At 33.1% G+C, this 21,247-nt stretch overlaps 1 protein-coding gene across 1 annotated transcript; it reads left to right on the forward strand.

The window, feature by feature from the left end:
* Positions 1–368: 368 nt before the first annotated feature.
* LOC114327989 (chaoptin-like) lies at positions 369–20,104 on the forward strand. The gene is made up of 3 exons (XM_050663475.1): positions 369–469; positions 5,604–8,602; positions 19,658–20,104. The coding sequence occupies exons 1-3, from the start codon at positions 369–371 to the stop codon at positions 19,966–19,968; spliced, it is 3,411 nt and encodes a 1,136-aa protein (XP_050519432.1). The 3' UTR covers positions 19,969–20,104.
* Positions 20,105–21,247: the final 1,143 nt, after the last annotated feature.

The raw sequence follows: 21,247 nt of genomic DNA on the forward strand, positions 1-21,247 counted from the left end.
TTTCAGCACCATGAAGATCATAAAGGATGACAAAAATTAGCCATTCACCGCACCGTGATCAGTACTTCGACAAATAAACGGTTTTTTTGGGTCTGCCACTCGTTTAAAAGTAATACAGTATCTTCAGAAGTTAACAGACATATTATATATCCAGCATAATGGAGCATATAGTCAAAAAAGAACGAAAATATTGATATACATAAACGTGGACAATGAAAAATAGCGATGAAGAAGGTTTAGGCTATTTTGAACGTAAAATCCTCCGAGATGTTTATAAAGGTGGATAGGAAAACGGATTATGGCATAGGGGCTATAATTTTAATGTAAACAGGCTGCGCTGGTTGGGTCAGTTAAAGAGAATAAACGAGATGGATACATCGAAACACATTTACAACAAGACCGGTTTGAACTTGGTAGAAGACGACTTACGAGTGCGAAATTTGAAAACCAAGGCAAAGGATAAGAAGAAGTGATTGATGAAGGCTTATTCTAGAAAAGGCCAAGACCACCATGGGTTGTAGAGCCAATGTATATCAAAGTATATCAAAGTCGACCGAGTAATCTAGAAGAGTTGAAGAAGTTAAAATGGAAATTTCACAAATAACCCCTGAAGTCATCATACGTTATGAAAAATGTGCTGCTCATCTATCTCTTTGCATCATTGCTGAATGTCGTCACTTTCAATATTTCTTATAATATTTTGACTTATATTGAATTTTAAATTGTATTTTACTAAACATTTTACTATAGCAACATTTAGCATAAGTTAATTGCATTAACAAACAGTTTTGCTTTACCCTGTAGAAATAAATATTCATAATTGCATCGTTGCAAAGTGGATTAGGAGATCTTCACATGAGTTGAGCTGGGTTGTGTGAGCTCGGTTTATATTTTAAAAAATCGTCGATTACGTCATTACGCCAACACTGATGATCTAATATCCAACACATATACAGTAGAACCCCGCAAATCCGAACCCTGCTAATCCGAACTTTCGGCAAATCCGAACCAACAGAAAGTGAAAAAAAAATTAAAAATTCACGACAAAGACTTAAAAACATGTTTATTATACAGAGTAAAACCAGAAAATTGAACAATTTAGGATTAACAGGACGTTGACATTTAATATTTCTTAGAAATAAATACGTACTTTATACGTAAACTTCTTATTCTTCTTCTTCTTCGTGCGACTAGGATTACTTCTGTTTGTCTGCCTCTTATTCTGTTTCAGTTTTTGTTGACTATACATGTGTACATTGTCTTTCCACCTTTTCGGCGGCTTTCCAACGGATCTTCCGCTATACGGCTTGTTGTTCTTACAGATGTTCGCTATTCTATCTGGTTCCATTCAGTTTACATGTTCGTAAACGTAAGTGCGTAAACTACATAAACGTGGTGCTTATAAATGTTAAATGTAAACTTACTTCGGTTTCTTTGCAGTCAACTTAGTCCAAAAATATTGTACACAGTCCACACTCTTGAGAGAACATTTTGTGACTCAAAATCAACGAAAACGAAAGCTTTGAATTAATAGTTAAGCTAACTTTCGGATAATCCGAAATTTTCGGAATCCGAACAGGCTGTCCCCCCCATTAGTTCGGATTTGCGGGGTTATACTGTAATATAATAATTGATGGCCATTCAAGTATTATAATTGGCGTGATTTAAGGGAGGCCGCACACAAAAGAAACATGAAATGCGAAACAAATAGAAGTCCGCCCACCAATGAAACAAGTGTGATTCGTGCGCGTGAAACATTTTTATCTTGGGAGGCCGCACACCAAATACAATTTTGTATTTTAACATTTTTTCGTATCTCTGATGCTAATCTTGCTATTCTGAAGCAAATGACATTTTTTTCAAACTACAAAAATTCGTTATTCGCTTTTAACTCCTTTTTTTTAACTGATCATTCTAAGCCGGTCAAACTTCTAGAACCTATTAATAATACATAAATAAAGTAGACCGAATAAGGTCAATGACGAATTTTAATTAGGGTGGTGATTAGGGGTTGCTTGTGATCACTTTTTCGCTGAAAAAAAATAGGGACTGCCATTCTTTTTATTATAAGTCACGTAATTTTTCAGCTAGATACTTCTTTTTTATTTCTGGAGATAGATATTTTATGTACTTTAAATTAGTTTGACAAAGTTGTCCTCGAAAAATGCATAGTTTTCCCGTCTTTTGACTTTGAATCTACAATATTTAGCATTTGCCGAAGAAGAGCCAACATATAATAGAATAGAATAGAATAGAAGTATGCTTTATTGTCACTGAAAATACAAATTTTATGGACAAAGCTTAATTAAAGTCAGAAAAAATAAATAAATAATATCTAACAATAACAATAACAAATACAATTTTCTGAAATTTGATAAATCGTCAATATAAAAAAAAATATACATAAATACAAAATATAAGTTAATAAAGTAAAGAAAAGAAAACAAAATCGATATATTTGCAACAATTTATAGAAATTGCAAAGTGAATATACAACAAAGTAAACTATTTATAGACATAGGAACTAATAAGTTTAAGCTGCTGCATGTGACACCCAAATATAGATAAGTTTGGTGACTTATACATTACTGTAATTTCTTAGTTAGTCATTCAGAAACTCTTCTACTGAATAATATGGTCTTTTAGATAGATGAGCTTTTGTCATTTTACGGAACTTGGGGAAAGATGTTGCAGATTTGAGTTGTAAAGGAAGATGGTTGTATAGTTTTTTTGCGGAATATAATATAGATTTCTTTACTAACTCAGAGGACGGGATCGGTAAATAGACATCAAAATTTGAATTTCTGGTGGAGTAGTCATGACGAGGCCTTGCTGGAAAGACATGCATGTGTTTACGAATTAAGCAAACAGTTTCTAAAATATATAAAGATGTAAGGGTTAAAATGCCGTGATCTTTGAAGTAACTTCTGCAATGTGTTGTTCTTCTGAGGCCAAACAGATACCTTATTGCTCTTTTTTGTAATTTGAAAATAACATCTAACTGGGCAGCTGTACTAGAACCCCAAAAAGGAAGACCATATCGAAGATGAGACTCGAACAAAGAAAAATATGTTAGTTTAGAAGATGCTAAATTGAGTTCTTTCGAAACAGATCTTATAGCATAGCAGGCTGAGGCGAGTTTCTTACTTAACACATCGATATGAAGGGACCATTTGAGGTTGCTGTCTAAAAAAATACCAAGAAATTTTACAGAATCAACGGTAGAGATCTGGCTGTTATTAACAAGCAGGGGTTGAAGAGCACTTTTATAGGATAATGCTACTGTCTTATCCACGTTAAAAGAGAGTAAATTAGAGTCAGACCAGGTTTTTATCGTAAGCAAATCAGAAGTTATAGTTGCATGAAGAGATGCAATAGTTGAGTTGCTCCAAGTGATACTGGTATCATCAGCAAAAAGAAAAATTTTTCCATCGATTTTTAAGTTAGTGATGTCATTTATAAAGATAAGGAACAGTAGAGGACCCAATACTGAACCTTGTGGTACTCCACATACAATGTTTTTGAGACTATAGTCAGTATCATTTGCTCTAACTATTTGTTTCCTATTATTCAAGTAAGATTGGAACCAATTCAAAGAAATACCTCGAAATAAACTATAGCTCGATTACTATTGGTCTAAAAGAAAATTTAAAAAACGGTTTTGTTTATTTTTTCAAAAGGTACATTTGTGTTAAGTAAAGTTGTTTTGATAAAACAAAAACTTTTGGAGTTATTAGCAGATAACTTATTAAAAATATTGATTTTTTCGATATTAAACTAACACTTTCGATAGCAAATAAATCGAAAACTATCAATTTTATCAAAAAATGTATGGAACGTTTTTTGCTTAAAATTAACGTTTTTACCAACTTTTTCAATTAAAATATAATAAAAAATTTCCACCCCCGAGGTGGGGTGGCAACAACTCCCATGGTAAAAGCGCCTTTCGGCATCATATAGATTTTGATCCTTGGACTATCCACTACTTATTCTCAAATTTTCAAAAAAATCGATCCATTCTGTAAAAATTGCGAGGTTTTGTCCTATTTTAAGCTTCATTACTTGGACTACAAGAATTTTTTTATCGACCAAGTTTAATATTGCATTGGTTTCTGTAGTGGAGCAGTACGAAGAGTTGTACAATAAGAACCTGGAGAGTTACTCCAAGAGGCAGTACCAAGAAAATGCCTCATCTGTTTTCTTTAAACTAGGACCCGCAATAGAATATAATGTAAATGTTTGTAAACTCATTCTATAAATGATTGAAATTTGGCGATATGATTATTTAATTCCTTTGCAACCAAACGTGTACTATGTTTATGATTTATACAGTGCTAGTCAAAAGTCCGTACCCCCCTCGTATCTTTTGAACGGTTATACCTATAATAGTGAAATTTGGAGAGAGGAAATAAACGGACGTAAGCTTCTTAACTAGGCATGACAGGTGACGTAATAGTGACAGATGACGTTACAGAGCCACTGTGATCTATAATTTTAAATGGGACCTTATGGCAAGTGATACCTCGTTTGAAAGGTAAACAAATTACTCATTCAGTCATATTAATTTTTTTTGAATAAATTAAATAAATATAATATTGTATTTTCGCATTTAATTAATAAAAATTCAATTGTCCGCCTATGGTTTTTTTTTCAAAAAAGTTGACGTCTTTCAATTCTTTAGTAGATTTTACGTCAACGTCAACCTTTTTGATAACTAATCATATGCGGAATTTTAAATTTTTATTAATTAAATGCGAACTACAATTTTATATTTATTTCATTTTTTCATTAAAATTAGCTTAAACCCAAACAAAATTAGTATGACTGAATAGGTATTTTCAATACCTTTCAAACGAGGTATCACTTGTCATAAGGTCCCATTTAAAATTATCTGTCACAGTGGCGCTGTAAAGTCATCCGTCATAATACGTCACCTCTCATGACTATGTAAGAAGCTTACGTCCGTTTATTCGTTCCCTCCAAATTTCACTATTATAGGTATAACCGTTCAAAAGATATGAGGGGGGTACAGACTTTTGACTAGCACTTTATAACTGTATGGATACATTAAATAATGTCATTTTCTTTTTTTGTTTTTGGTCAGTAATAAAAGAGTTTCCACTACAGCAAAAATCTCGTCATGATCACTTTTCTTTGTTGACTATACAAATTTATTTTATTTTTGTTACTTTGATTTTTATGATAATCTAAAATGGATTCGTTTTTTACAATTTATTTGTTTCATGTTTCACGTTTCATGTTTAACGCTTCATGTCCCTTTGATGTGCGGCCTCCCTCTTTGAAACGTGTTTCATGAAAGAGGTCGTCTTCTATTTTTCCGTTTCAGTTTCATTGTTTTGGATAATTAATTACGTGGTGTAATTAATTTCGTTTTTCACAATTTGTTTGTTTCATGTTTCACGTTTCTTTGATGTGCGGCCTGCCTAAGAGCTTTTTAAAGTTGTTTGTTTCTGAAATATTGTATTTATTCCATAGATTTGCACCATACTGTATATTTCTGTTCTAAATTTGATTTTTAAATCCAAAAATAAACCTTAAAAAAACACCTACCCAATTAGTCTTATCACTTGTTTTTGTTTCAGCAATCAAATATCATCCCTGGACGGCGAATGGTCCCACATGAAAAACACCGTTGCCACGCTGTTTCTCGGAGAAAACGACGTTACAGAAATACCCACCGACTCACTGGACCATACATCCGAAAATTTACACGGGCTCCGCCAGTTTAAATCGTTGATTTGGCTCAACCTGGACGGCAACAGAATACTTAAAATCCACACACATTCGCTGCCCCCCGCCCTACAAACTTTTAGTGTATCACATAATTTAATAGAAAGTTTCCCCATTGACTTAGTCGGAACTTTACCTCAATTGCAGTGGCTTTATTTGAGAGGAAATCACATCAAAATTTTACCGGAGCACACTTTTTTCAGGCGACTGTGGATGGAGAAGATAGATCTCGGTGAAAACTTTTTAAAATCCCTTCCGAAAACTCCTTTTAATAATACAATTTGTATTAGGGATCTAAACTTGGCCTCTAATGATTTTAGGACTCTTACAGCGGAAAGTTTCTCGGGCTTGGAAACCAGGAGGATAATACTTTCCTATAACTTACTTGAAAATTTGGATTTGCGAGCTTTCAGCGGATTGGAGGACACACTGGAATACTTAGACTTTGATCATAATAATTTACAGCAAATACCAAAAGCAGTCAGTGAATTAAGAACATTGAAATACCTATATTTATCATCAAATTTACTAATTGACATCCCTGAGAACGCATTTGAAAACTTTTGTCCAACTCTCAAAGCTCTCAGTCTTAGTGGAAACAGATTGACCAAAGTTCCTTGGAAGTCTTTACAAAATTGCTCAAAAATTTCTCATTTTAACGTAGCTTTTAACGAAATCGATGACATAAGCGAGAACGATTTCAGCTGGGGCACTAGCATAAAGTCTCTCAATATGGGAAACAACCATTTAACAGGCTTACACGGAAACATTTTTAAGTATCTTGAGAACCTGAAAGAGCTCAGTCTCAGCTTCAATCCTCTTCGGTACATTGATAGAGAAGCTTTCAGCAACTTGAAACAATTAGAAAGTCTGGAATTGTCTTTTAGTTTAAATCCTGACATTGATATCGAAGGAATATTTGTGCCTTTAGAGAGGTTGCATTGGCTTTCTATAGACAACAACAACTTACATACAGTACCAGAAAATTTACTAACTTCATTACGCCAACTAAAATATATAAACTTGGAGTCAAATAAGCTTCATTTTATCCCAAAGGGTTTTTTTAAGAACAATGTTGAGTTGCAAGACATAAGGTTGTCGAATAATGAACTAAGAACTATTGAAACTGAGACGTTTTATCATTTATCAAACTTACAGAGTATTTCGTTAGCTAGTAACAAAATAAAACATATACAAAGAGAGAGTTTTGCTCATTTGCCTAATCTAAGTAAGATAATTTTGTCTGATAACTATCTAATTCATGTAAGCCATGATTCATTTTCAAATTTGCCAGCTATCAGCAAAATAGATTTGCAGAATAATTTTCTGAAAGAAATATCGTTTAAATTCATCACAAACATCACATATCCCATCTCGGTTAATTTGACGAAAAACCGGATAACATTTTGTACATCCGATTCCCGCATTTTAAATATAGAGACGTTGGATATGAGCTTTAATAATTTGGAGAATATTCCAAAGTGCCTCGAGCATACAGCGTCGTTAAAAAAGTTAATATTACAGTCCAATGTCATAAATTCATTAGACCATAACGCTTTCATGCATTTAACTTCACTAGAACAACTGCACTTAAAGAGCAATAACATTTTGCTGGTTAGCAAAAAAGCGTTCTTCGGGCTACAAAATTTGCAAATATTGGATTTATCTAAAAACTTTATAAGCCAGTTGCATACCAATCAGTTCGTCAACATGCCGAAGTTGCGAATTTTAAATTTACGAGAGAACAGATTGAGCTATCTCCCGAGAGATATATTCAGCAACACCCTACTGGAAATGTTGGACTTGGGGCTCAATTCCTTCACCGTTGTTCCAACGACGAGTATATCAGATGTCGGCATGACCCTGAGGCATCTTTCCATGCGCTCTAATAACATAGAGCATATAGATATAACTACTTTCCCTGATATACCGTCGTTACAGTATCTTGATTTGAGTAATAACAAGCTGACGATTCTCCCTGACAATGTTTTTACTAGTTTGGGTCTCCTACAGTATCTCGATCTCAGCTTTAATCCCCTACGCTCGAATTTTAAGGAGTTGTTTCACTACGCGCAGAACTTGAAACGTTTGGATCTCTCTAATACTTGGATAATGCACACTCCTTATTTTCCACTGCCAAATTTAGTTTATTTAAACTTATCACATAATTTGATCGAAATTATCAACAAGAATTCCGTGCAGCAGTTGCTGAAACTAAAATCACTCGACATTAGTTTCAATAATCTGGAAGAAGTTCCTTCTCATCTGTGGAGTTATTTGCCAAACTTAAAAATATTAAATTTATCAAACAATCCTATTAAGGAATTAGTAGTTGATAGCTTCGTGGGATTACAAAATTTACAAGAATTGACATTACTAAATTTAAAACATATAAAAAAATTTGAAGGACACAGCATTTCTCAGCTGAGAGTTCTAAACAAATTAACTATAGAAAGTTGGCCAAGATTGGATCATTTCGCGGACCAGTTTTGTACTCTTCTTTCAAACTTCGATCAACTTAGGATATTAAAAATTTATTTTTATGAAAATAAGCTGGACGATCAACTACTTTGTATTACGAATAGAAAGATAAGGGAGTTGGATATCTCTGGGAAAAATTTGAAGTTTGTCGACAAAGATGCTTTTGCTAGATTTGTTCGAAACCCAGATTTGCTTCTAAAAATTCACAACACTCTCATTGAGGATCTTCCTTCGGGACTTTTTGCCAATATGTATAAAATTTCGTATTTAAAGATAGACTTAAGATATAATATGTTGTCCCATTTGAGTCCAGATATTTTTTATGGTAATGTAAGTGGATGGAGAACGGTTGGAACAACTGTTGTGGCAGGTAAGTTTATTTGAATTTTTACTTGAAAATAATTAATCATCCATCAATGCTTTTTTCGTAATTTTTGGATTTATCAACACTCTGTGCCACATCTTATTTTTGGTTAACGTATATCAATTTTCCGTTCATTGTACAGGGTGAGTGGGGAGGAACGCGCCAAACTTTAAGACTGTATAATATACGTAATAATAATTAATAATAACTCATATGTTGCTATTCGATTTTCATTTGTTTCTGAGATACGGGGTGTTAAAATTTTTCTTACAAACTGACGATTTATTTATTGCTCCAAAATCGCTTGAGGTGTGCAAATGAAATTTGGTGAGTTCTAAGATGTAGTTATTGCGCATTTTTGAAATACAATTAAGAATTTGATATTCACCATTGGCGCGCGTACGGGTAATAGACTGAAATTTTTTAAAGATAAAAATGGTACGCCACTGAAATATTTCAAAATAAAAATCTTTCTTACATTACTCGTTCAATTTGTGACAAAAAAATTTATCTTCCCTTTTTTTATACGATGCTTCATTTTCATGCAAAAAATAAAAATTTTAATGCTTACAAAGTTTTCGACGAAGTTTCTATATGAATTTGTCTAGAAACTTTCGAATACTTTGTACGCCTTGGGATATTTTTTTTGCACGAAAGCGAAGCGTCGTATGAACAAACGGGAAGATAGTTTGTCAGAAATTGAACAAGGAATTCAAAAATAATTAGAAGATGAAGTTTTCGACCCTAATAGCATTATTAATAATATTTAAAAAATAATAAAATATTACTAAAAGATTTTTAAATCGAAAACTTATTGGTCCATTTACTTGGTAACACCTCCAAGGCTTCTAAAATTTGCAAGCCAAATGGATCCTGAAGCGAAGAACAAAAAAACTTACAATTCACGACCCCATCTGTTCAGCTGGTAAATTCCAACAGAAAATAGACCTAGTTACTCGAAGGAGTAAAGACCAATATAAAAATAAAATAAAATTTTTATTTCTAATTCATTTGCAATGCGAAGGCAAAACAATCTTACTTTTCAATTAGAATACGGAGCGCAGTCCAGTCCCTTGAATCGCGATTTTCGGCTCTTATTGGAGCCTCATCGGAAAGAACGTAGGCTTGTTCTCCATATCTCAATTGATCCGCACTGAGAGGTTTTCCCACCCATTGCAACTGAAGTGAAAATATTAGGTGACTAGCGTCATCTGGCAATTAAAAGATGAAGTTTTCGATCCTAATAGCATTATTAATAATATTTAGAAAATATTAAAATATTACTAAAAGATTTTTAAATCGAAAACTTATTGGTCCATTTCCTTGGTAACACCTCCAAGGCTTCTAAAATTTGCAAGCCAAATGGATGCTGAAGCGAAGAAGACAAGAGGCTCCAATAAGAGCCGAAAATCGTGATTCAAGGGACTGGACTGCGCTCCGTATTCTAATTGAAAAGTAAGATTGTTTTGCCTTCGCATTGCAACTGAATTAAAAATAAAATTTTTATTTTATTTTTATATTGGTCTTTACTCCTTCGAGTAACTAGGTCCATTTTCTGTTGGAATTTACCAGCTGAACAGACGGGGTCGTGAATTGTAAGATTTTTTGAATTCCCTCTTGTCTTCTTCGCTTCAGCATCCATTTGGCTTGCAAATTTTAGAAGCCTTGGAGGTGTTACCAAGGAAATGGACCAATAAGTTTTCGATTTAAAAATCTTTTAGTAATATTTTAATATTTTCTAAATATTATTAATAATGCTATTAGGATCGAAAACTTCATCTTTTAATTGCCAGATGACGCTAGTCACCTAATATTTTCACTTCAGTTGCAATGGGTCGGAAAACCTCTCAGTGCGGATCAATTGGGATATGGAGAACAAGCCTACGTTCTTTCCGATGAGGCTCCAATAAGAGCCGAAAATCGCGATTCAAGGGACGGGACTGCGCTCCGTATTCTAATTGAAAAGTAAGATTGTTTTGCCTTCGCATTGCAACTGAATTAAAAATAAAATTTTTATTTCATTTTCAAAAATAATTTTTAGGTTGAAATATCTCAGTGGCGTACTATTTTTTTTTGTCTTTAAAAATTTCAGAATGTTACCTGTACGCGGGCCAATGGTGAACATAAAATTCTTAATTGTATGCCAAGAAATGCGAAATAACTATGTCTTAAAACCCACCAAATTTTATTTGTACAGCTCAACGGGTTTTAGAGCAATAAATAAATCGTAAGTTAGTAAGAAAAATTTTAACACCCCGTATCTCGGAAACAAAGGAAAATCGAATAACAACATATGAGATATTTTTAATTATTATTACGTATATTATACAGTCTTAAAGTTTGGTGCGTTCCTCCCCACTCACCCTGTATATAATTTATACTATATTTATAGTGTTAGGGGTAGACGTCTTTATTTATATACCTACATTTTTTGGGAACATAAACAAATAAAACGTAGAAACTGTTAAAGCTATATTTTGCTTCTCGTTATTGGTATGCTGTATTCGCTTTTTATTCTTTTTCTGCTTAGTTCAGACGAGAATCGTTAATCTCTGGCACTTGCTGGTAATGCCTTTATACCATACCCTCAATTAACTCTAATTTTCTGTTCCTCAACCTCAATAAAACCAAGAGTTTCCTTATTGGCAGTTTTTGGATCTCTTGGTTCAATTCTGAGTTGACCAGTGAGTTCCTTTCTCATAACGCCTAGCACATTGCAATGACACAGAATGTGTATGGCAGACTGTTCTTCCATTTTTCTGCACCGCACCTTACACAGTTTGTATAGGTATTTATTTAAACGACAATGTCCTGTCACAATTTCGGTAACCGTTTTGATCTCTCGTTTATTGAGTTTCGTCAGATTATCCGAGAGGTTTTTATCTATTTTCTTGATTGTTTTCTTAGTCTGGATTTTCCCTTGTGTAGTCCTCTATTTCTTTTGATGGTTCCTTATAAGCCACTTCTAAACCTCGTATTTGTAGCATCTTCAGTGATGCCACATAATAGTTCTGGTTCTACAAAGGTTCCTTTTGAGCCTGGTTTTGCCAAAAAATTTGCCCGTTCATTCCCGTACACCTTTTCTTGACGCGGCACTCATATTAAAGACACTTTATTATCTTTTGTTAGGTTGTTAAGGAGATCTTCGCAATTCCTTACCAGTTTTGATTTGGTGAGTGGCCTCTTTGATTGGGCCTCTTGTGGACTCTGATGATTTTATAAATGCAGGCCACCAACGCAAAAACGTCAGCCTGTAAAGAGTTGTATAAGAACCTAGACTGTAAGATTTATTATAATTACATGCTCACCCAAAAACTTCTGAACCAGTAACATGGCAGAGCCAACGCTGAACTATGTCGTCTCAATTAATATGTGAGTCTTTTTGTTCTCTAAATGGTAAAATTGTGTTAATCTTCTCAGTGACGATTAGTTCGGCTGTCATTATATCTGAGATCATCATAAATATGGATTCCTCAAGTACAGTCCCAGTAGTATTTGTGTGGCTATTCAGTACATAATTCGGCCTCCAAATATTCTTCTTCTTCTTAAAGTACCCTCTCCTCAATTGAGGTTGGCTACCACAATTGCAAACTCTTCTCTGTCTTCAGCTGGTCTTATTACCTGGACAAAATTTAGCCCTGTTCATTGTTAGATATTTATTAGCCACGATAGTCTTTTCCTTCCTAGTCCTCTCCTTCATTCGATCTTTCCTTTCACTATTAGTTAAGGATATTTCTACTTATTATTTCTCAGTATGTGGCCTAGGTATGATGTTTTTCTAACTTTCACTGTGTTGAAAAGTTCTTGTTGCTTACCTATTCTATGTAGCACTTCTTCGTTTGAGTTGTGCAATGGCAATGAAATTTTGAGGATTCTCCGATAAATCCACATTTGAAAGGTCTACAATTTATTTACGATTGATGTTTTAAGAGTCCACGTCTCAACTGCATAGAAAATAGTTGACCAAACGTAGCATTTTGATAATCGTAGTCGAATTTCCAGTTTTAACCCCTTCGGTACGGTGATGCACCCGTGTGCATCATGCTTGACTGTCCGCTCAATACGATGATGCACAAGGGTGCATCATGAGTTTTCGTTCGCCTATACGGCGGGCCACCATCTCAATCATATTTCAGGTATTTTTGTTCCGTCTGAATTACCTTATTCAAATCTAAAAGTGGGGAAACCACGTCCAAAAGTGGTTGACATCCAGAAGGAGATTCATCATCATCATCATTGGCTCGACAGCCCTTTCTGGGTCTTGGCCTGTTCCAGGATTCTTCTCCACTCTGATCTGTTTCGTGCTTTTTTCTCCAGTTTTTTATTTTTAAGGTTTTTATATCATTTTCTATTTGTTCTAAATATCTCAGCTTCGGTCTTCCTCTTGTTCTTTTTTTTACTGGCATCTATTTGAATATTTTGTTTGGTATTTCGCCTTCTTCCATTCTTTCTACATGTACCATCCAACGCAGCCGTCCTATTTTAATGAATGTTATGATATCCGGATCCTGGTATATTTCGTATAGTTCAAAGTTGTACCTTCTTCGCCAAATTCCATTTTCTTTTGTGCCCTTATATATGTGTCGCAAGATTTTTCTTTCAAAGGTGGCTAGCAATGTTTCCTCTCTTTTAGTGAGTGTCCAGGTTTCTGAGTCCTATGTGAGTACCGGTCTTATTAAGGTTTTGTATATTTGGCATTTTGTTTTCCTTGCGACGTTGTCTGATCTTAGTTGCCGAATTAAGCCATGGTAACTTTTATTGGCAATAAATATTCGCCTCTTCACTTCCTCTGCTACGTTATTATCAGATGTGACTAGGGATCCCAAGTATGTAAAGTTTTTACCCCCTCAATGTTTTATTCTCCTATTGTTATATTTTGTGGCTGCCTTATTTCCGTGTTTTTACTGACCTGCATATATTTTGTTTTGTTCTGGTTGATTTTAAGGCCACTATTTTGTGCAGCTCGTTCTATTTGATTGAATGCCTCTATCATTTCCAGAAGGAGATTAGTTTTAGTTATTTTGATTGGTGATAAAGTGATAAGGTTGTTTGGATGTTTGACTGATGGGATTGTGTGGGAGGTGAAGTTACTGTGCTGCTGTTAACAACTTACGGAGACTGGGGTGATATCAAGCACAAAATAATCTGAGGAATTCCATCCGAATGATCTTATTTATCTTTTTCTAATTTAATTCAAATACTATGTAGAATAATAAATTTAATAAAAATAGTTTTATTTCTAAAATTAGTATTATTATTCCATTAACTTTAATTAGGTGTAGTGTGATAGTGTGTTTTAATTTTAACCGACCGCGCAAAGCCGCCCGGTAAGCGCTCGAATCCGTATATAGGAGCCGACTTGCCGAATAACGATCCGGCATGAAGGGGTTAAATATTGTATATATAATATATAATACGCGAGTCTTCTACAGCTGACGCCGCTTCTCGCATCCTAATTTCCAGCGTTTTCTGTCGAAGCAATCTTCAGTTTTTAGATCTCTGGCGGTCATTGCATCTTCGACATCTTCTCTCCAGGATCGTCTTGGTCTACCTTGTTTTCTTCTTGTGGGTGGAGTCCATTTTTCTATTTTTCTTTTGGCCATCTACTTTCAGGCATTCTCTGAAGGGTGTCCATACCAGTTGAGTCTATTATCTTCGATTGTGTCTATTATATCTAGATCGATTTCTATTTCTCTCCTAATATCTTTGTTTCTCACCCCATCAAGTCTAGTGAACCGGCAACATTGTCTCCAATAGTTCATATTCATGGCCTTAATTTTTGATTTATTTCTTTGTTTTATTTCCCAGAGTTCGGCGCCGTACAAACCAATACTTTCTATTACTGTTTTATACAGTATGTCCCTGTAAGTTGTATCCATATGGAAAACGTTTTTATTATTGATTTTACGTAAAAAAGTTATTCTTCATAAAAAGCTCTGCATGGTCCGAAACCTAAGATTTAACCATCAAATATCAATTTTTTTTAATATTATACGAAGTATGTCAAAAAGTTTGAATTTCACTCAAGAGTAAAGTAGCTTTATTTTTCACAATATTGAAAATTGCTATTAGGAAAAGTTGTTTGGAATTAAAAACTATATTCTAGCATGCAATTACATCCTTCTAATTGAAAATTTTTTTTTTGAGAAATTATGGATAACTAGCATTTTTTCAGTTATTTCAATTCAGATAGCTCTTTTATTATTAATTTTACGAAAAAAAGTGATTCCTAATAAAAAATTATGCGTGGCCTAAAACCTAAAATACAACCATCTTATGTCCAATTTTATCAATTTTATAGGAGGTATGTCAAAAAATATAAATTTCGCTCAAGAGTAAAATACGTTTATTTTACACAATATCGAAAATTGTTATTATGAAAAGTTATTTAGAATTAAAAAATATGTTTCAGTATGTAATTACATCCTTCTAATTGAAATATTCTGAACTATAAAGGTACTTTACTTTTTATCTAAATTTATCTTTTTTGACATACCTCGTATAAAATTGATAAAATTTTATATAAGATGGTTGTATTTTAGGTTTTAGACCATCCAGAACTTTTTATTAAGAATAACTTTTTTTCGTAAAATTATTAATAAAAGAGTTATCAGAATTGAAATAACTGAAAATAATGTAAGTTATCCATAATTTTTCAAAGCATTTTTTTTTCAATTAGAAGGATGTAATTGCATATTAGAATATAGTTTTTAATTCCAAACAACTTTTCATAATAGCAATTTTCAATATTGTGAAAAATAAAGCTAGTTTACTCTTGAGTGAAATTCGAACTTTTTGACATACCTCGTATAATATTCATAAAATTTGATATCTGATGGTTGAATCTCTGGTTTTGGACCATACAGAGCTTTTTATGAAGAATAACTTTTTTTCGTAAAATTAATAATAAAACAGTTTTCCATATGGATACAACTTACAGGGACATACTGTATATTCTTCTTTTATTTTCTTTTGTTATTTTATTATTCCATAATAACCCGTGTAGCTGTCTGGTGGCTGATCTTGCTTGGCGAATCCTGGAATGTATTTCGTCGTTACTCCCTGCTTTTGAAGTTATTTGGACTCCTAAGTATTTATAAGTTTCAGTTGGGTTTATAATTCCCATTTCAATTTCAATTTCAATTTTCAATTTCAATTTGAAATATTGTTTGCTTTAAATCTCAGGTAGGTCTTAAAATCTACCTGTGATACAGTTCCTGTACTACCTATGTACTGTGTACCTATGTTCCTGTACTACCTGTACTACCTAATATGCCTCTAAAGATACAATTCCTGTACTGCCAAGACTCCTGCTTCTTTTAGAAGCGATTGTCTTTGTAGGATGATTAGAGAAATCATATAAGATCGCAAAGCTGTATTTTCCTACCAAAGTACTAAATTATAAGTAACTCTGTCAATCATATCACTGACGTGTATAACTTAAGCATCTTTATTATTGCTACATCCTTCTCAACTGAGCACATTTAATCAACTTTGTTGTTTCTTAACAATAAAACATAAAATAAAAATATTATCAATTCAAGTTTTGTTAATATCTAAGTTCATTGTGATCAAGCGCAACCTGTTATACATATTGAGCACTACGTGTGGTCTTGGCGTTATCGAAATGCCTCCCACTTTTTCAGGTAAATATTTTCATACATGAAATGCCTCCCAGGTACAATCGAAATGCCTCTGTTTCGTTAATCATTTAGGCTGATATTTTGTGTATTTAATCTCTGAAAAATGACACAATGTTGCCAAATAGGTTAACTAAAATAGGTAATAGTTACTAAATAGGTAAACTAAAATAGGTATATTTTGTTTGTTATTATTCTCTTTTGTATATTGTTTTAATTGGCTAAATGCTGTATAAATACTTGAAAGTTTATTAGTTCTTGCATCAGTCAGTTTGTCTATTTCAAGCTTGTTATTCGTCGATTTCAAGATCAAATTGTGTTTAAGTCATAACATCCGAAGTAATGGAATCAACGATAAGTGTCAGTCAAAAGGGCAAACCATCAATTGATGGTTATACATTCTGTTTTCAAAAAATGTTGGCCAAAGATGCAGTAAAACGGAGGACATATACCTACTAAAAAAACCTGCAAAGCATTTGTGAAAAGACAGGGATGTGAAAACACGATAATTGAATCAATATTAGATCATAACCACGAGAAGTTGTCTGCCGAAGTTTACAATAGAAAAGCCGTAAGCAACTCAATAAAAAGAGCAGCCGTGATGGAAGATCGCAGCGAAAAACCAATGAAGCTCATCTGTAAAGAACTTAAGAAGACAAATTATATATAGACATTTACTATCAATGATATTAATAAGGTTAGACAAAATTTATATTATGCTAGAACCACTAATTCTTTAATTAAACTTTCCAAAATATATCTGAATTTCATAAACCTCTTGATTCATTTTCTATTATTACAAATGGAAAAGAAAATTTTATAATTAAAAATGACACAGATAATCATATTGTTATATTAACATGTTTTTCAAAATTTCGTTTTCTTTCGACTGTTTCCATTTGGTATTTTGACGGAACTTCTGAATACTGTGTTCGTTTTTGCACTCAATTATTTAGTATACATGGCTTGAAAAATGGACATTTTATTCCTCTTGTCTTTTGTTTACTTCAAGATAAAAAGTCATCTTCATATTATCTTGCTTTTAAATATATCATAGAAGAATGTTTTAAAATGAATTGTCCTGTATCCAAATGTATTGTCTAAAATAATAACTTCAGACTTTGAAATTTTCATTCATAGTATCCGTATGGCATTTCCTGAAGCAGATCTTCATGGATGTCGCTTTCATTTGGGTCAGGCATGGTATAGAAAGGTTCAAACACTGGGCTTAGCTCCAGTGCTTAGCTTCTTATTTATATTTTTGGTCTTTCATTCTTACATCCTAAAGATGTTAGCGATTTTTGTGCTATAGATTGGACAGAAATTAAACCAGTAGATGAAAGAGTCACCCAGTCTTGTGATTATCTTGTTGATAATTACATATCTGAAAATTCGACATTTCCGCCACATCTTTGGGCTGAGCACTTTTTATTCTTACAAAGAACCACAAACTCAAGCGAAAGTTTTCACTCCAAGTATAGTTCTTCTTCATACTGCCCTCATCCTAACATTAATAATTTTATTGATATAATTTTACAATTTCAAATAAATACCTACACTAAAATGAATTTTGTTTCGACACCAAAAATAATTGTTGCGGAAAGTACAGCAAAAATAAATTTTCTAAATGAAAAAATGTTAGAATTAAGAGAATGTAAAATAAATAGATTAGAATTTGTCAAAGTAGTATTCATATAAATGTAGGAAAAATATTTTGTAATTTTATATTTCTATACACATTTTGTAATATTTTCCAAATAAGTTTTTTGTGATGTTATTTTTAATAAATCTGTAAAATACTTATTATTTGTTTTTATTTTTTGTCAAAGTATTAATAACAAAAAGTAATGGTTATTATATACTGGGTTGGGATAAAGTATGGAACCAAGCAAATATCGTCGAAACGAAAAGAACAATATTTATGAAACTTTGCATGCAAGTACAGTGACGCAAAAGGCATCTGTTGTCATATTTTTTGTTACTACTCCACTTCCGTTTTCACCGGAAATACCCTTAACTTATTTAATTTAAATGGGACACCCTATAAATTTTTGCGGAGTTTAAAAGAACTTGTTATTTTTAATTCATAAATACCAAATTTAGTAGAAAAAAATTGTTAAAAAGTGTCTGTAGATAATTTTTTGTATTAATACAACGTAGTAGGAAATAAACGAGTACCATCTCTATACTGTAGACTAAAATTGTTGTTTGCATGCACTGCATGACTTATTTGAATTTGGTATAGTAGGTAAAACTGTTACTAAACTAATTGACAGAAATAAGTTAAATTAAAAATGGTTCATTGAAGTGAAAAAGATCGTATTGTAATATTAATGATAATCGGTTATGGAGAATTTTCATTTTTTGGAAGTGAATTTTCCAAATCGATGGATTGTACATAGAAGATTCATAGAGTGGCCCGCTCGTTCTCCGGACCTCAACCCGTTAGATATTTTTTCTTTGGGGTTATCTAAAATCACAGGTTTACGTTAGGTGACCTAGATGCTTGTGGGCTAATACGTGGAGAAATCTTGCAAAAAGTGACTCACGAATTTATTTATAGGCTTGCAAGTTGCCAGGAGGTGAACAGCAAACATTTTCAACATTTGAAATTATTTCTTTTTATTTTTAATGTCATTGGTCTAATGTAAATAAATTAACCTCTTTTTAACTGTAAAGAGATTTATTTCTTGTTTTAATAGTTTTTTCTTCCAAACTTGGTATGTATGAATTAAAAATAACAAGTTCTTTTAAAATCTGCAAAAATATACAGGGTGTCCCATTTAAAGTAAATAAGTTAAGGGTATTTCCGGTGAAACGGAAGTGGAGTAGTAACAAAAAATATGGCATCAGGTGCCTTTTGCGTTATTGTACTTGCATGCAAAGTTTCATAAATATTGTTCTTTTCGTTTCAAAGATATTTGCTTGGTTCCATACTTTATCCCAACTCTGTATAAGGTTTATAAAACTAATTATGTATAAGTTAGTTGAAATTTATGTCTATGTATTTATGTTTATGTATAAGTTAGTTGAAATTTATAAATACTGCCTAGTGTCAATAATGTTTAATACATAAAAGTTGAAAATAAAATAAATTAAATAACAAATTGCCAATTTTGCCAAAAATTTACAAAGGGGCGAAGGTGTGGCAACGTCTCACCTTCACATAAAGATTAGAATCATGTAATGTATTTAGGGCTTGGGAGGCAATTCGTATATTACCATTTTAGCGACAGGTAAGAAACCGTTCTTCGGGAGGCATTTCATATGCCTCCTTCGTAGAATAATTTTAACATTGGTTTTCAATACAGACGTCAGTACTCTACAAATAGTTTTTCGTCACTTGGTGATTCACTAAGATATATACCTAAATTAATGAAGACTTTTTACACTTGATAACTATGTTTAAAATCTGTTTAAGGTGGACTCGTCCTTTCCAACAATCCCTTCCGCTGCGGATGTCATTTAGCTTGGCTAGGCCACTGGTTCCGACGGTGGATTAGAGAAAGCGTGCAGGCGCACGACGTCCCACCTGAAACTGCCATCAAGATGCACCAATTGGTGAAAGAAGCCACCTGTATAGACTCCACTTCTGGTAAAGTTGTTCCCATAGTGCATCTACCACCAGAAGACATGAGCTGCCACGCTAGCGCTCTCAGTAAAGCAACGAAAATTAACAAAACGTCGTTTGTGTTGGTTCTTTTTGTAGTACAGTTCGAGATTCTTAGGTAGTGTATAATTAATGTTCTAGACTTTTTGTACAGTGAATAGTTATAAGACTCACAAGTTTTTCAAAATAATGTAATATTTTTCGTCCTCATTACAAGATGTTTTTATGAAATAACCTTATTAAACTCAAGAATTTTGATATTTTTACGCATTTAGTCTATTACAAATAAGGGTAAAATTAATACCTCATATTATATAAAACATTATTCACCAGCCGTGTCTGTCTGAGACTGCGAATCTGAGTTGGCCACTACTTCAAGTCGGAAAAACTATGAATGTAGACTGTATAGGAAAAGTATGGATAAAGTAAAATCAAATTTACTCCAATAGATCTACTGTTAACATGACATAGACGCGGCAGCTATGACATTTACTGTATATTACTGATTAAACATATTCACTCACACATACACATATACACATAAACAGGAGAAACCTTGTTCAAACCACCTCCATTCCAGTTTGCTTCCTTTTTCTGCAAAAAACCTAATAATATCAGATTTACAACAATGTACCCACGATTTTTTCTCCGTGTTTGTAGTAAGTGAAAAATAAAGACTACAGTGACCGTAATGAAAAACGTCGCATATGAAGAAATTACATTGTTATGAAAATAAAAAATACAAATAAATAGACATGATGGCAAATAAAGAGACAGCTACAAAGAAAATTCGTTGAGATTGGCTTATACAGGGTGTTTGGTAAAGAATGGGCCATAGCTTAACCTTAGATTCCTGAGGTTAAAATAGGTCGATTTAAGCTAGCTTACCTTAGTACAAAAGGTGATAATAACCGAAATACAGAGTGTCAAAGTTAAACTTTTATTTTATTTATTTTTGAATATATCCTGACAGGCATGGGACCACAACACGAAATTCAGTAAGTGGTGTAGATATTATACACCCTACTAAATTATGTTAAACAAACGTTTCTGGCTACTACCAGAGGCGTACGACGGGGGAAATTGATTGGTTGACCCCTCCCAAATTCTACACCACTGGCAGAATTTCTATTTTAGTGCAATTTTTTGATTCTCCAATACTTTCTATGTAAATAACATACTCTTCATTCGTAACTATAAAGCCATTAGTTTTCGAGATATTTGAAGCTAAAAACTAAGGAGCATAATCAAAATTATTGTGCCTTTTTATTTTTAACTTCAAATACAGTGGAACCCCGATAAGTTGGCCCCGATAACCCGGACCGATTTTCATCAGATAAACATTTTGATTTTCAGTATTTTGTATTTTGACAATGACTCCCGATTTGGGCGTCGAAATGT

Source organism: Diabrotica virgifera, chromosome 1 (assembly GCF_917563875.1).
Source record: "Diabrotica virgifera virgifera chromosome 1, PGI_DIABVI_V3a".
Taxonomy (NCBI): Eukaryota; Metazoa; Arthropoda; class Insecta; order Coleoptera; family Chrysomelidae; genus Diabrotica; species Diabrotica virgifera.